Source organism: Phaenicophaeus curvirostris, chromosome 5, assembly GCF_032191515.1.
Source record: "Phaenicophaeus curvirostris isolate KB17595 chromosome 5, BPBGC_Pcur_1.0, whole genome shotgun sequence".
Lineage (NCBI taxonomy): Eukaryota > Metazoa > Chordata > Aves > Cuculiformes > Cuculidae > Phaenicophaeus > Phaenicophaeus curvirostris.
Window position 1 is genome coordinate 23,251,449 of NC_091396.1, and position 13,438 is coordinate 23,264,886.

Sequence of the window (13,438 nt, forward strand, 5' to 3'; positions counted from 1 at the left end):
TTAGCGGGCCCTGTTGTGATAGGACAAGGGGTAATGGTTTTAAATCAAAAGAGGGTAGACTAGACTAGATATAAGGAAAACATTTTTTACACCGAGGATGGTGAAACACTGGAACAGGTTGCCCAGAGAGATGGTAGACGTCCCATCTTTGGAAACACTCAAGGTCAGGTTGGATGGGGGATCTGAGCAACCTGATCTAATTGAAGATTTCCCTGCTCACCACAGAGGCGCTGGGACTAGATGATCTTTAAAGGTCCCTTCCAACCCAAAGCATTCTATGATTTCTTACTATTTACTACACCTGAAACACATTCCCTTTTTCAAGCCTCAAAAAAATGGAACTGTTTTGCTAATAAGGCAAATGGGATGCAACACAAAGTAGTGGTATTGGTTCACAGTCAAACCTGAACATATTCCACGTTTTCAAAAATGTCTCCACGGTGGTAACGAACAGGTTGGTCCCACTGGCAGTGCAAGCTATGCTGCTGGTTGCCCAGTCTACAAATCTGATGGTTCCCTGCAGAGCACAAAACATTTTTTTCCTACTATATAAGCGAGGTCTCCAGCGAGACAGTCTACAGTCAACACCTCCACCCCCAATCTGGTACATAATTTTTATTTATTTAATCAGCACAGTGGAAATTTCACCTTCAAACGGCTTAAAACCACCCCAGCTCAAGAACATACTGCAATCTCTCATTTTAACAAACAAAACACAACAGTCACTCAGGGACATCTTTATACATTAAGAAGTTATGTCCTAACATTCATCTGAATATGTGCAATTCTTCACTGCTATAATGAGCATGAACTCTAAAAAGCTGTACCTAATTGGGCTTCTTTTGCCATCTGCGTCTCATGAATGATGTTCCTCAAGATTTGTTCCTCCTGGATGAGCTTGTACTTGTCTAAAACATCTTGTTGCCTAAGGTAATGGTCATGCTGTTTCTGATATTCCTTCAATTCATTTAATGTTCGCTGAAGTGATCTTGAAAATTCAACAGTAGAAAAGATTTACTTTGCATGCTTTCTAAAATAACAGCTTTTCCTACTGTGTTGTGCATTTTCAACTTTGTTTTTTTTTTAAAGCATTCCTATGAATTATTTTATTGCATAGTCAAAGAAACAGAAAACTGAAAAACATTATTCTATCTGAAATGTAAATAATTGCCACAGAATAATAAAAGTCAGGCTGTATGAATTGTCACTAGAGCGCTTCTTTAGTTACCTGTGCTGGGCTTCCAATTTTTGCTCAAGTTTTTGCTGACATAGGACAGCGTGCTTCCTTTTCACAGCTTGTTCAAACCCTGGTTTGGCCTGTAGAGCATGATCGTAACACAGGACTGAGTGGTTGTACTCTCCAAGCATCTGAAGAATGACAAAGATAGAGAATTAGCCACTGTTTGGTAATATTTAATTAAAAATATTTGATTTTTAAAGAAGTCATCAATTCAAATGCTAATTTGTAGTGACAAGCAGCCTGTCATTTCTGAAACTCAAGCCATTATATCCGCTAAAGAGAAGCAGTGGGAGAATTTCCCTGGGATTTATTTCCAAGTGCAGATAAAAATCTTTGCTGAAAGGCAGACTTTTGGATGAAAGTATCTTGACAGAATCTTTAACATTAAGTGTCAAATGCATATGGAACACGATACACTGTAAAAGAGTAAAGCATTATAAGTCAAGACACAAAGACTAAATAATATATTTTTTTTCTACAAGACTTGGAAAATAAAGATAGTAGTTACAGCATATATATTTCCCAAAGTGTAATAGCTGGTAAAAAAGTCGCTGTAATCCAGAGCTGCATGGACCACAATAGCTGCATCTGCGGAGAAGTGAGCTCGGTGCAGAATATTTGCCAAATTTACTAGTGCAATATCTTTATTTTGCCTAAAAGAAGAAAAGAAAATGAAAATAAAATCCATTAAAACTATGTAAGAATCTTGTGTAAGGATAAATTCATTCTGCGGTCACATAGTAAATATATAATTTGACAAGAAAATGACTAAATTATACATATGCCTAGTACAGTACATAAAGAATAGGAACAAGTAACATGGGTTATTCCTTAGGATATAGTTTAGAAACTAAAACCTATTTATTACTTAGGCTAACTAGAAAAGTAATCTGAAAAGAAAACTTTAGCAATTTTTACCTTGAAGAAAAATGAAGGGCACGCATGGCACATTCTACTACTTGGTACGGCTTATTCTTTATTCGCCAGTAAAAAGAAGCCATATTATATAGTACCCAGGAAGAGGAGTTCTGCAGAAAACAGAAAAACATGAGTTGTAGTAACTACTAAGACATGAACTCAAAGATTAATCAGGGCTTTAATTCCTATAGGATGGAAAGCTAAGCACAAAACCTACTCTAAGTTATTCTTTTTCTCTTGAAAGCTGCTATTTGACAACAGTTGTAAATATTCAGGAAGAATGAACTAGCATATAAACATATAAAAGAAACAACTTCTGCCTTTCAGACAGCTAAAAATTCAAAATGAGATGAAATGAGAAGTGAATGTCATTTAAACATCAGCAGCTTAGCTGGGGTTCACTGAGAGTTCCGATATTTTGCAGGAAGGCATTTAATGAAAACATACACATTTCAGTACTATTGTTTCTTCTTTACGCACTGTATTTAAAAGCTCTTATTACCCTGACAGCACAATGAACGTAGCTTGCCAGACCACACCAATACATGAGTCACTAAAGAGGGCAGTAAGTATCTCTCTACTGTCTTTGCTGATGCCTTCTCCTACCTCTGCTCCTCTAGCAGAGACTGTTTGCAGTCTGCCTTTTGTAACTGAAATATAAAACGAAAGCATATGTGCAAAACTAGTTCTGGATTTGATTGCATGTACCAGGTATATATAACCTTGTGAGATCTTTCTACCGCTCTTTGTGGTGTACAGTAAGATTACAGTTTCATACCTTCATTAGGGCATCATAAATACGATGACCTATTTCCTCTATACTTCTTCCCAGCCTCTGTGATAAGTATGTGAAGATTGGATCTTCTTTAGGTAACAAGGGTGCGGAAAGATTAACTCTTTCTTGGACACCCTAAAATAAAAACTCAAAATAGGTATTTTTGACATTTTAACTTAAATCAGAGAAATATACACAAGAGCATGACTCCCAGGAAAATTTATAACTTAGTCATTTTACATGCTTTCATATCAAGATCTTAAGAGACCTGACAGGACAACATCACCTTTGTCAAATGAATAATACATATTACTATAAATATGCAAATACTAGAAGCAGCCAAAGGCAGCCTCTGTTTGTAAATGCCACAGTAGAAATATACATTTCCGGTAGTCCTGTATATCTGGCAGCTATTGATTTCTCTAATGACCACTGAGGAACTTAACTCCTATTTGTCACGTTACATGTCAACAATGAAAGTATCCCTACATCTCTCCTCTTTCTTCTTTCCTCAACAATAACCACATTAATTTCAAACGTACAACCAGAAACAGAGCTAGAAAACTCCAACCCCTATTTTGTTCATAAGAAAATCCTTCTTTGTTGATGAAGAGACATTTTAAAGACTTGTAATAAAATAAATACCAAGATATGAGCACTAATGATGCATTTACATTAGTAAATTTGCTCACACAGCACGTTGACAGAAATAATGTTTACATCGCACTTCCACCTTTATAAAGCAAATTAAATTTGTACTAGTAAAGAGCAATTATCCCATCCTCTGGGTTAGTGCTTGGCATTCAATACCCAAGAGACAGTCAAATATGTTAAGAACTTCTGAGAAGCCTGGAAACAATTTTCTGACCTTGAATCTTCATACAGTTTGGTAGTAAGATGTGTTATGAACTATTCCATTTCCCTGAAACTCTTTAAAATAAGGCAAACAATAACAAAAAAAGAAACAGGATTTGTGTAACCGATGGAACTGTCCTATAAGCAGGTACTTTAATCCGGGCACAACTGTGGTTTAAAAAAAGCCTGCAACAGTCTTGCAAGATTACAATACCTTTCAGCCTTGACTGAGAACTGCCAGTAAGAGTTTTCTCTTCCATTTCTTGATGGGGGAAAGAAAACCCAACATTCTTACATTTGCTTGCTTACCCTTAAGTGCTGAAAAGCATGAATGCTATATGGAAGATCTAGAACTTTTGTACAGTCTGGCTGCTGCAGATCCGGAGGCACTGGTGACTTTGTGTCTATATAGTCTTCAGGGCTGAGGACATAACGATATAACACAGCAAACTCCAGATTAAATTACTGCTGAAGTTCATGAGACAGTATTGCAGTTGACTGTATTCTGATTGATCATTATAAAAATCCTATTTTTAAGCACATCGGACCATTTCTGATGTCTTCCCATATTTCAGTTGTATGAGGAAGTCATCACTGTAGGATAAAGTAAATAGACTTCTGTCTGCTTTGGAGAAAATATCAACATTTGGATGGCCTCCAAAATGCATCAGCACCAACCTAGTGTATCACTACTATGATTAATAATCTATCTGCCAGGAAAATGGCAATGCACGCAGATAAGAATACTCTTCAACTGCAACAAACAAACAAATCCCAAGTATCAGTGAGAAGCCCAAATGAAGGTATCTAAGGATAAAATAAATCTTTTCCCACTTTAAGTACCCATCTCATTCAGTTAAAAAAATAAAATTAGAAAAAAACCACAATCATCCCAGAAGATGAATTAGCAATGAAACTGAATGTCAAGCAGACTCCTTTATATATATAAATATCCTTTATTTGCTAAATACAGCATGACCAGAAGGCTCAACATCTTGGTAATCAACAAAATTTCATTTAAACTTAAGTCAAGACAGTTCCCACTACAAGAAGCATATATCTAGCTCAAGACGCCGAAAGCACAATTAAGAAAATTCAGCTCCCTTCTAAATGATGCACTTCAGTTTAATTCACAAGTCTGGTCACATAAGTACAGTGTTACAGTGGTAGAAATGGCTGGTAATAGAATAGAGAAATTTCAGAGTAGGGCTAACATGGAAAGTTTGGGAAAGACAGCATTTCTGTATGTATCCTTCTGTCATTAGTGGCAGAGGTTGTTTCAATTTTCTTTCACAGTAACACAAAATAAAACAACTGTTTAATAAAGAACAGTCAGTGATATTATTTTTCTTTTTAATTGTGTTTAGAGGTTTTGTTGATTTTTTCATTCAGTAAAAAATCTTAAAATATAAAGTATTTTATTACCGGATATCTTTGCTTTCTAAGGTGATGTATGTGCCATCGTAAAGATCTAGGTCCCCCAAGGGCACCTTTGCTTTAATGCAGTCCGGATCCTCCTTATTATGCCTTTGTTCCAGCCCTGTGTCTCTGTCCTCGTTTTCCTCTATATGAATCTTTTGAGCAACTAAATGTTTCTGCAGAATAAAAGAAAAGGAAATAGAAGAATGCATACTGATGAAACAAACGCTACACTCACTAGGAGCTGAACAGTCAGCTTATTCCTTAAAAGGTCAATTTGAAGGAAATCTAAAACATTCTCTTCAAATTTTGGGAGTATTTCCCTGTATTTCATAACATCTGAAGGATATTTTTTTATTTAGATAGAATATAAATACTCTCATTAGAAATAACACGATTTGAACAGGCCTTTGTTTTTCCTGCTGTACCTAAAAAGAGAGCTAATAGCATTTCAAATTCATGGTAGGCCATTCAGAAAAAATAAATCGTTGTTAACAGTACATTAGCTTTTCCATATTTGGACCCATTTTGTCTACTGTGCGACCTCATGTAAATAATACCAGAGACTGCAAACGAAATTATCTTAATCATTCAGCATGCCAAGTACAACTAAGGTGGCAGTCCAATGCAAGAACTGAGACTGAAAATATTTCTATAGATCAGCTTATGATGTGTCTTAGGAGCTACTTTCACCCTATAAAGTTCATTCTCGCCTACATCTGCAAACTGAAAATCTATTAAATATCATAAGGATTTGTACATGTGAAATGGGAAGAAAATCTGCATTTCTAATTAAAGCCATAGACATCTTATCATATGCTACTATTCAATACTAGAGGTATATATAGTAGTAGCAACTTGTACAAGAACTTACAATAACTACTGCTGAAAGTCATTTGTACGCCAAACTGTACCTTAGTAATTTCTAAAGCCACAACCCAAGTCCTGAAAAGCTTACAGCTGCTGTTCCATTCACAATTAAAATGTCCATTACCACAAAAATGAGTATACCTCAATGAGAAAAACTTACACCAATCATGACTTCTGCTCCCCATCTAAATCTATCACTAAAAAGCTTATGAAAAAAAACCCTTAATGTTATGCTTTACCTCCAGTTCTTTGAGGTAGTTAACTGTTGTTTCTTGTCTCATTAGTATTACCAAATCATGAGGGTTCCTCAAATTCATTGGTGAATCCACCTGCAAGACATTTCAACAGTCCATAAGATCCTCCTAATCACAACAATTCTGTAAGATGTGTTCACTCAACCTAAGTTTGTCCGTTCAGAAGTTTTTTGGCCACACAGGATTCATAATATGCCCAAATTTTAAATCTGTATTTCAAACAACATTGTGGTTTAAGAATACAATTCAAATCATGCTTTAATTTTAAACCTACCTTAGTTTGTTCAGGCACACAAATTGTAACCATAAGAAGCAGTACCTACTGCTGAAATACTAGACATCTTAAACAGCAATTATAAAACCCTATTTTCTTTCACAGCCTTAAAATTCCTCCATCACGTCCCTCAATGAGCATAAAGACCTTTAGCTTCAAGTCACCTCCTTCACACAATCAGTTTAACACACTGGCCTAGTGTTATAATCTACTGCCTTCGGGATTAAGTAAATGAACAAAACCAAGAGGCAAGCATATGAAGACTGAAAACTGTTACCAAAGACTGTGATACAGCTTCCATAGCTGTGCACTGGAGTAGGCAGCTCAAAGAAGAATGACACTATGGGAAGTCACAGACCAGACTGGTTACATATCAGACCTTTACAGTTCCCCAATTTGGACTATGTGATGAGAAGGGTGAAGAAGGGTGACAAGGACAGCACGCTCTCCCATTTTTAACATAATGACTGTTATAGTAGATGATCTACACCAAGACATTCCTGGATTTGCTTAGCTTCCATTCAAGCTTTCAAGATTCAGAACTAGCTACTGCATAAAGATGTAAGCCGTAGCTGTGTGTTAGGGCTGATACCTCTACATGGGCTGTTCCACTCCCATGAAATCTGTGCAAACTTGGTGACGTTATAATTTAATGGAAAAGTTTGCGCATACATGTGCAGGGGAACCTCTTTTTCTGGTATGGAGCCATTTGGGCAGATGGCTACCTACTCAGCCCAGGTACTTATGCATAACTTATTTTCTGCCTTAGCAAATTAATTCTCTTATATCACCAAAAGAAGAGAAAATAATAGGCGCTACTGACAAGAGTTAATTTTTATACTTGGAATTAGGAGATTACAGATTTGACTGTTGCCAATGCAGGGTGGCCAAGTATCCACAATGATCTCGAGAACCACAGAAAATACCATATCAAAACCACCTAACAATGTTATTAGTTGAGGTATTAAACTCTACACAACCATGTTTATCATTTCCCCCTATAGGTCCCACCTCACTTTGTATTGGTTTGCACACAAAATGAGTTATATACTCACTGTAGCACTGGTTCATGACTTATTCGGAACATGCAAGTGAATGAGAAATGAATTTGCAAAGAAAATAAGGAAAGTTTTACTGTGTTTAAAACACTTAATCACCCATTCCAAGATAGCACTGTTCCTCTGACAACTAAAGGCTTGCATGATACTACACAGTCACAGAGAGCAAAGTCAGCTATCAGCTCCATTTTCAATGACAAACTGCATCTGGGGAGTGATATTTTGGTAAAAAGTTACACAGGCACAACCATTTAGAAATATTTATTCTGAAAGATGAAGGATCTCAGCCCATCATTCATTCAGAAACAGAATGGTATTCAGAGACACCTGCTTTTTCTAATTACCAATTACACAGTCGCATGAAAGTTAGGTCTGAATTCAGCATTTAGAGCAGTATGTTACTAACTCAGCATGCACAAGTGGACAGAAAGGCAATGCAACAAGTATATGTCATGGTTTAGCCCCAGCCCAGCCTGAATGGCAACTAAAATGCAAGTAGTTGGTCCAAATCCCTCTCTCCCTCTCAAATGAAAGGGAAATGAAAGGAAAAAGATTTGCAGGTCGGAAACGAAAGCAGCTTAATGAAATAATAATAATGAAGAAAATACTAAGAAAATAAGTAAATACATACAAATACCCAAAATTGCTGCCACTCACCACCCCCACACCCCACGACTACATCACCACAAATGCTGCTGAGTATGCATGGGAACAAGGGGCCCAGGCCGGACTCAGTGGCAGGAGGGAGCTGGACTCAGGAACTGGATTCAGGAACACACGAATCAGGGTCAAAAAGGCAGACAAGGTCCTCACCGGATGTTGACCATTGAAGAAGAGACAGTGATCCTCACGATCCCTCACTTTTGTACTGAATATGACATATACAGGATAGAATACTCTGTTGGTCAGTTTGGGGTCATCCATCCTGTCCACATCTCCCTGCAGCTGTGGCCCTCTTTTTGCCCCTTTCACTTACAGCATTCCACCAGCTTGAGGGCACCTTCGTTTCTACAGGAATAAGTATAAGCCATGGTCCTTCTGCACACCAGTACCCTGTGTTATCACTTCTAGGGAGAAAAGCTGTCTGAAAAACATGCAGTTAACTTCCAAAAAATGAAGTTACTTAGACGAGACTTAGTTAAAGTTAAAAAACTGATTCTACTTTAGCTTAAACCAGAACAGTACAAACTCCTATCAACTATTACCTGGCAGCAGAAATCAAATGAACAACAATTGAATAGTAACAAAAATCGAACCTTAATTCATAAAGTTACGTCATGCCACTGGGAAACCATCTCACGTTATGCAGCACGCATGATATTTTCCTTTAGTCTTCAGATTTTCACTTCCAGATCTGACTTCTGTTTGTCTAATAAGCTCTTTCTAATAATAGCAAACCCCTTCAACCTAGATTATTAAATAATCTTAGCACTCACTATCTCTTTAGGACCAATGCAGTGTGTAAACCAAAAGCTTTAAACCCAAAACTTTAGTAGCAAACCCAACCTTACATTTATTTACACTTGATCATTTCTGACTCTGAAAATTCAAGACTTCCATCCCGAGAAATTATGAGAGTAAACACCGTTATTAGCTCCTAAAAATAAAAATTCAATTTAGATGCAATAATTTCTGATAAAGAGTTTGAATGGAAAATTTAAGCAGCTATACTGGACAATCATTCAAGGTTTGCAGAGGAAACTTGAGCAAGTACATCCAATGCATACAGAGCACTTTTAGCAGCTCATAAAGATGAGCCAAATAAACTGTATCAGTTCCTACACTCTTTAGTTTATACATTTACAGTATGAAACCATTAAAAAACCAATAACTGAGGAAATAAAAAGCATTCAGATCTACAAAAAAATGCGATATGACACAAAGGAAAACAGATTCTTAACTGAAGCCACAGGAGATCTTACAACATCATGTGTGCAAATGAGGAAAATTATGCCAACTTGGCTCTCAATAGGCATCAGTTTGCAGGATGATGGTATTCAAACTCAAGAATTTTACAGAATTTAAAAAAAATCACCCTGCAGCCAAGTAGAGGAATCCTCCTTTTTCTTACTACCTATAATCTTACAGCTCTGCTGAGAAAGAGGCCAGCCAAGTCACTCGAAAAATAACTTAAAAGATTAAACAATTAGTTTTCAGCCAGATCAGCAAGCTAGTCTGAATCGCCCTCAGGCAAACACTTGATCATCCCCCGCTCTGTAGGAACACAAACATGGGTCTCAAACTGGAACTTGTTCCTCTCAGAGCCAGCCAGCGTTACTATCAAGGCTTCTGGTTCATTATCCACCTTCTTACAACATCCCTCCCTAACCAAACATGCTTTCTTTTTGCACTAAGACAGAGGTTTCTACAGCTCGAAAAAGACAAAGCTGACCTACCTGGCTGTGAAGAGCACCAACACTGCATTTGCCATTGAGGGCAGTATGCCACCTCGTGAAGAATTTAGCTCAGTGAATAGGTAGCAAACAAAGACATAACATCTGCATAATCTACACAGCAGAGGTAACAGTAACAGCAGTGGAAAAGATAAGTGCACAGAAGCACGTGCTGAAATTGAGAACGCACACTCAGAGCCTGCAGGGCTTGTCATCTGGGCACTAACACTTTTCCACATTCTCACCTGCTGGTGCTGCCCATGCTCACGTCTTTCTGTTTTGTGGTGCAGCCATACACCCACAATTTTTTTTAAAGAGACAACAACACAGCCCAAAGATTTGGAGAAGCCCTCAGAGCTTCACCCACCAGTCAAATAATTCTTTAGTTAGAAATATAACAGTTCAAATAAAATGTATTTAATGGATACCTGGAAACTGTTCTGGATTATACTCCTTCCTTGCCACAAGAAAAATACTCTAAAGACTAAAATCTTTGTAGAGAGGATACTGGTTTCATTCAGCCTTCCATAAGGCTTGTGCTCTTACACTCACTCGGAGATTGATCTGGTTGAGGAAATACCTTCGGTTTCAAGAACATATGTAAACCAGAGGAGACTGGCTCCACCAGGGAAGTTCTACATAAAATATCAACTTATTCTTCTTTTCTATATGTCTGTACTTCTTCATGGCATCCACTTGAGAATGTATTTCTTTTGACAGAAAACAGTCAGCAACATGAATAGTACTGGATGATTTTGAGGAAAAAGCACATTATATCCACAACTGTATATAATCTTACAGTATAAATGGTGTATATTTACTAGCTAATAACCATAGCTCCCCTCTTTTATGACTATTCAAATGTTTGCAAATAATTGTGTGTTGAAAGCCTCCTGCTCCAAAACAAAGGGCATACATGGCCCTCATATTACAGTACTTGCTGACAATACAGTCCTGCGACCACTGGAATGAATAGAAGTTTGTATTTGTTCTGAGCATCGAAGAAGATGTGTGATATGGAGTTTGGATTTAATGTCATGTTTTTAAAAAATTAACTAGTAAGGAAAACAGAACAAAACGTTGCTCTGAAAACTAGTTCTGACTTCAACAGTTAAAACCTGGGCAGGATTTATTTCAAAAGCTGTCATATTTTATTTCAACACTGTAACAGCTGCAATCAAATACCCATGTGTTCTTGGATGTTTCTTTTTATCTTAGGACTGAATCTACTGCCAGGTATGAATTGGTTTCACTTCAGTGTGTTACACTCTCCCCTACCACAAAGAAAGGTGCAGATATCCTCACTCCTAGGTGTTAAAAATCACTTTGTATTTGATGCTTCCTATCATGTCTAAGACAGGAGCTGAGGATATTACCATAAGTTCAAATTGTATTAAAGAGTGGCTGCGTTGCTTTTAGGCAGAATAGTACAGTGGTCTGCTAATACTACAGATCCTTCACTCCTTCATGCAAAGCCTGTTGTGCCTCATCATCTGACCTGGGGAGTCAGAAGAGCAAAAAGCACAAAGATGATGTGATTTAGCTCCTCTTCTGCAAAATTAAGCAACTCCCCTTACCTCCTCTGCTGAGATAAACAGAAAAGACATCAACCTATAGAGCACCTACAGCCTCGTGGTGAGGACAGTGGAATCTCCCATGCCAAAATAGATGCTTGTTCCAACTTACTCGTTTTTAACTCAAACCATTAGCATCACTTTCATTTACTCTTCCTCCAAAGTCCTGAAACTGTGAGACTCAAGATGAAATGCCTGTATTGCAAGCATCTGACTTCCATACAAACAAGGTAAACAGGAGAAAAAAAGTGCTGAAAAGCTTTCCTTGAAACTCTGATGGCTACTATAGCTACACTGCAGAGAGCCTGCTAGTAAATCACTTTTAGAATAACTGTTCTCTGTTCAACTTTGCCCAAAGGTGAAAGTTTCTTTATAAAGAGCAGTTCAGACTTATTCACCATCACAAAGTACACCAAGTAAACAAATAGAATTTATGTAAGAAAAAAATAAAAACACATTGCAGTTAAATCAAACCCTGAAGTTGTAGAAAGTCTCCTCTATTACCTGCACATATCAAAATCTCTGAGTAGACTTGGAAAATTTGCCAAACCTTCTAGTATATTTCCCCCCCATGATTCAGTGCATAAGGAGGTATTTTTTTGTTAAATTAGGGTCAACGAATGCCTCAGTCAACTATTTTTAGGTAAGGCTTTTTTTAGAGTAATGTGGAAATTCCACTGTTAACTCAGACACAGGAAAACCAAAATCAGAGCAGCTGTTAGCATCTCTGCATGTCCTAAAAGCTTTCTACTACATGCAGAAGGCAGATTATGACAGAAAGAAGCTGCAACAGATACTACATCAAAAGATGGAGTGCAGCAAAATGGGCTCCTCGTACTTGTTTTATAGATAGTGGATCTTTTGTCACTGTACTTGAGAAACAGTTCCCACACAAAGAGGCTGAAGCTCCTTGCAATCTCAAGTGGGAGTGAAGGATCTGAAAACTGATGCTTGCCTTTTGGTACATTCTTGCTGTCATGAAATACTTGACACTCCAACATGATGCTACCTTGGCATTTCTGAAAAAGCCAAAAATGCTCTGTAAAAGTTTCAGTGCAAGACTACCTACACAACTGGAAAATGTATGCTTTGGCTTATCCAAATGATGAGCACGGAATGTCAGAAGATAATTGTTCTAAGGGATGTAACTGAAAAATTCACACAGAAAAATGACATTGGATTGAGTTTTTTTATGATAAGTATTGAGCGATTCAAAAGCTTACAGCTGCAGAGAGTACACCATTAAAAGTAGCTGCACTACAGGGGAAAATAGAAATTTTAAACACTTGTGCTTGTAGCACATAAAACCTAAAAAAGTTTCAGTATTACAGAATTTGTCTGCTCAACTGAGATAACTTCCAGAGAGTGCATCAGGTATCAATATTGTAGATAACAGACACAAATACATCAAAGCAAAATAAGACTTTATTTCTAACACCACCTGTATGAAATGTGGTGTTGATCATACTTAGGGGTCAAACCCCCAAATTTCCAACATGTACAGTTTAGCCAAGATTTAATTTTTACATTAGCAAAACAGATCCCAGCCACACACTCAGCTGAATCAAAACAACAGATGAAAATATCACTCATATATATCTGTAATGAAAAAGTATTTATTTTCATAGAGGCAGACTGGTTTCTGCTGCCTGCTCACAGCCAAATCCTAAAAATATTAAGTATTCTAATGTTGAAGCTATAGAAAAGGTTAAAAAAAATAGATTGATACGATACCTAAAAAAAGTTAACCCTGAACAAAAATTACCTCAGCAAGCAAACAGTGGACAACCTGTTAGTTCTTTCTCACT

General features: G+C 37.2%; 1 protein-coding gene across 3 annotated transcripts in view; it reads right to left on the bottom strand.

Moving 5' to 3' along the window:
* Nucleotides 1-13,438, bottom strand: part of TTC17 (tetratricopeptide repeat domain 17) — a 57,437-nt gene that overhangs the window by 37,766 nt on the left and 6,233 nt on the right. For 2 of the 3 annotated variants that reach the window (XM_069857891.1, XM_069857893.1), the window contains exons 2-10: nt 6,317-6,406; nt 5,214-5,383; nt 4,098-4,209; nt 2,937-3,068; nt 2,159-2,268; nt 1,749-1,893; nt 1,229-1,368; nt 828-988; nt 405-517 (exon numbers count right to left, since the gene is read on the bottom strand). In XM_069857891.1, coding sequence (XP_069713992.1) covers nt 405-517; nt 828-988; nt 1,229-1,368; nt 1,749-1,893; nt 2,159-2,268; nt 2,937-3,068; nt 4,098-4,209; nt 5,214-5,383; nt 6,317-6,406 — 1,173 coding nt within the window. Of the gene's footprint in view, nt 1-404; nt 518-827; nt 989-1,228; nt 1,369-1,748; nt 1,894-2,158; nt 2,269-2,936; nt 3,069-4,097; nt 4,210-5,213; nt 5,384-6,316; nt 6,407-10,608; nt 10,744-13,438 lie in introns of those variants that run through there. The other variant, XM_069857892.1, reaches the window with a different exon arrangement.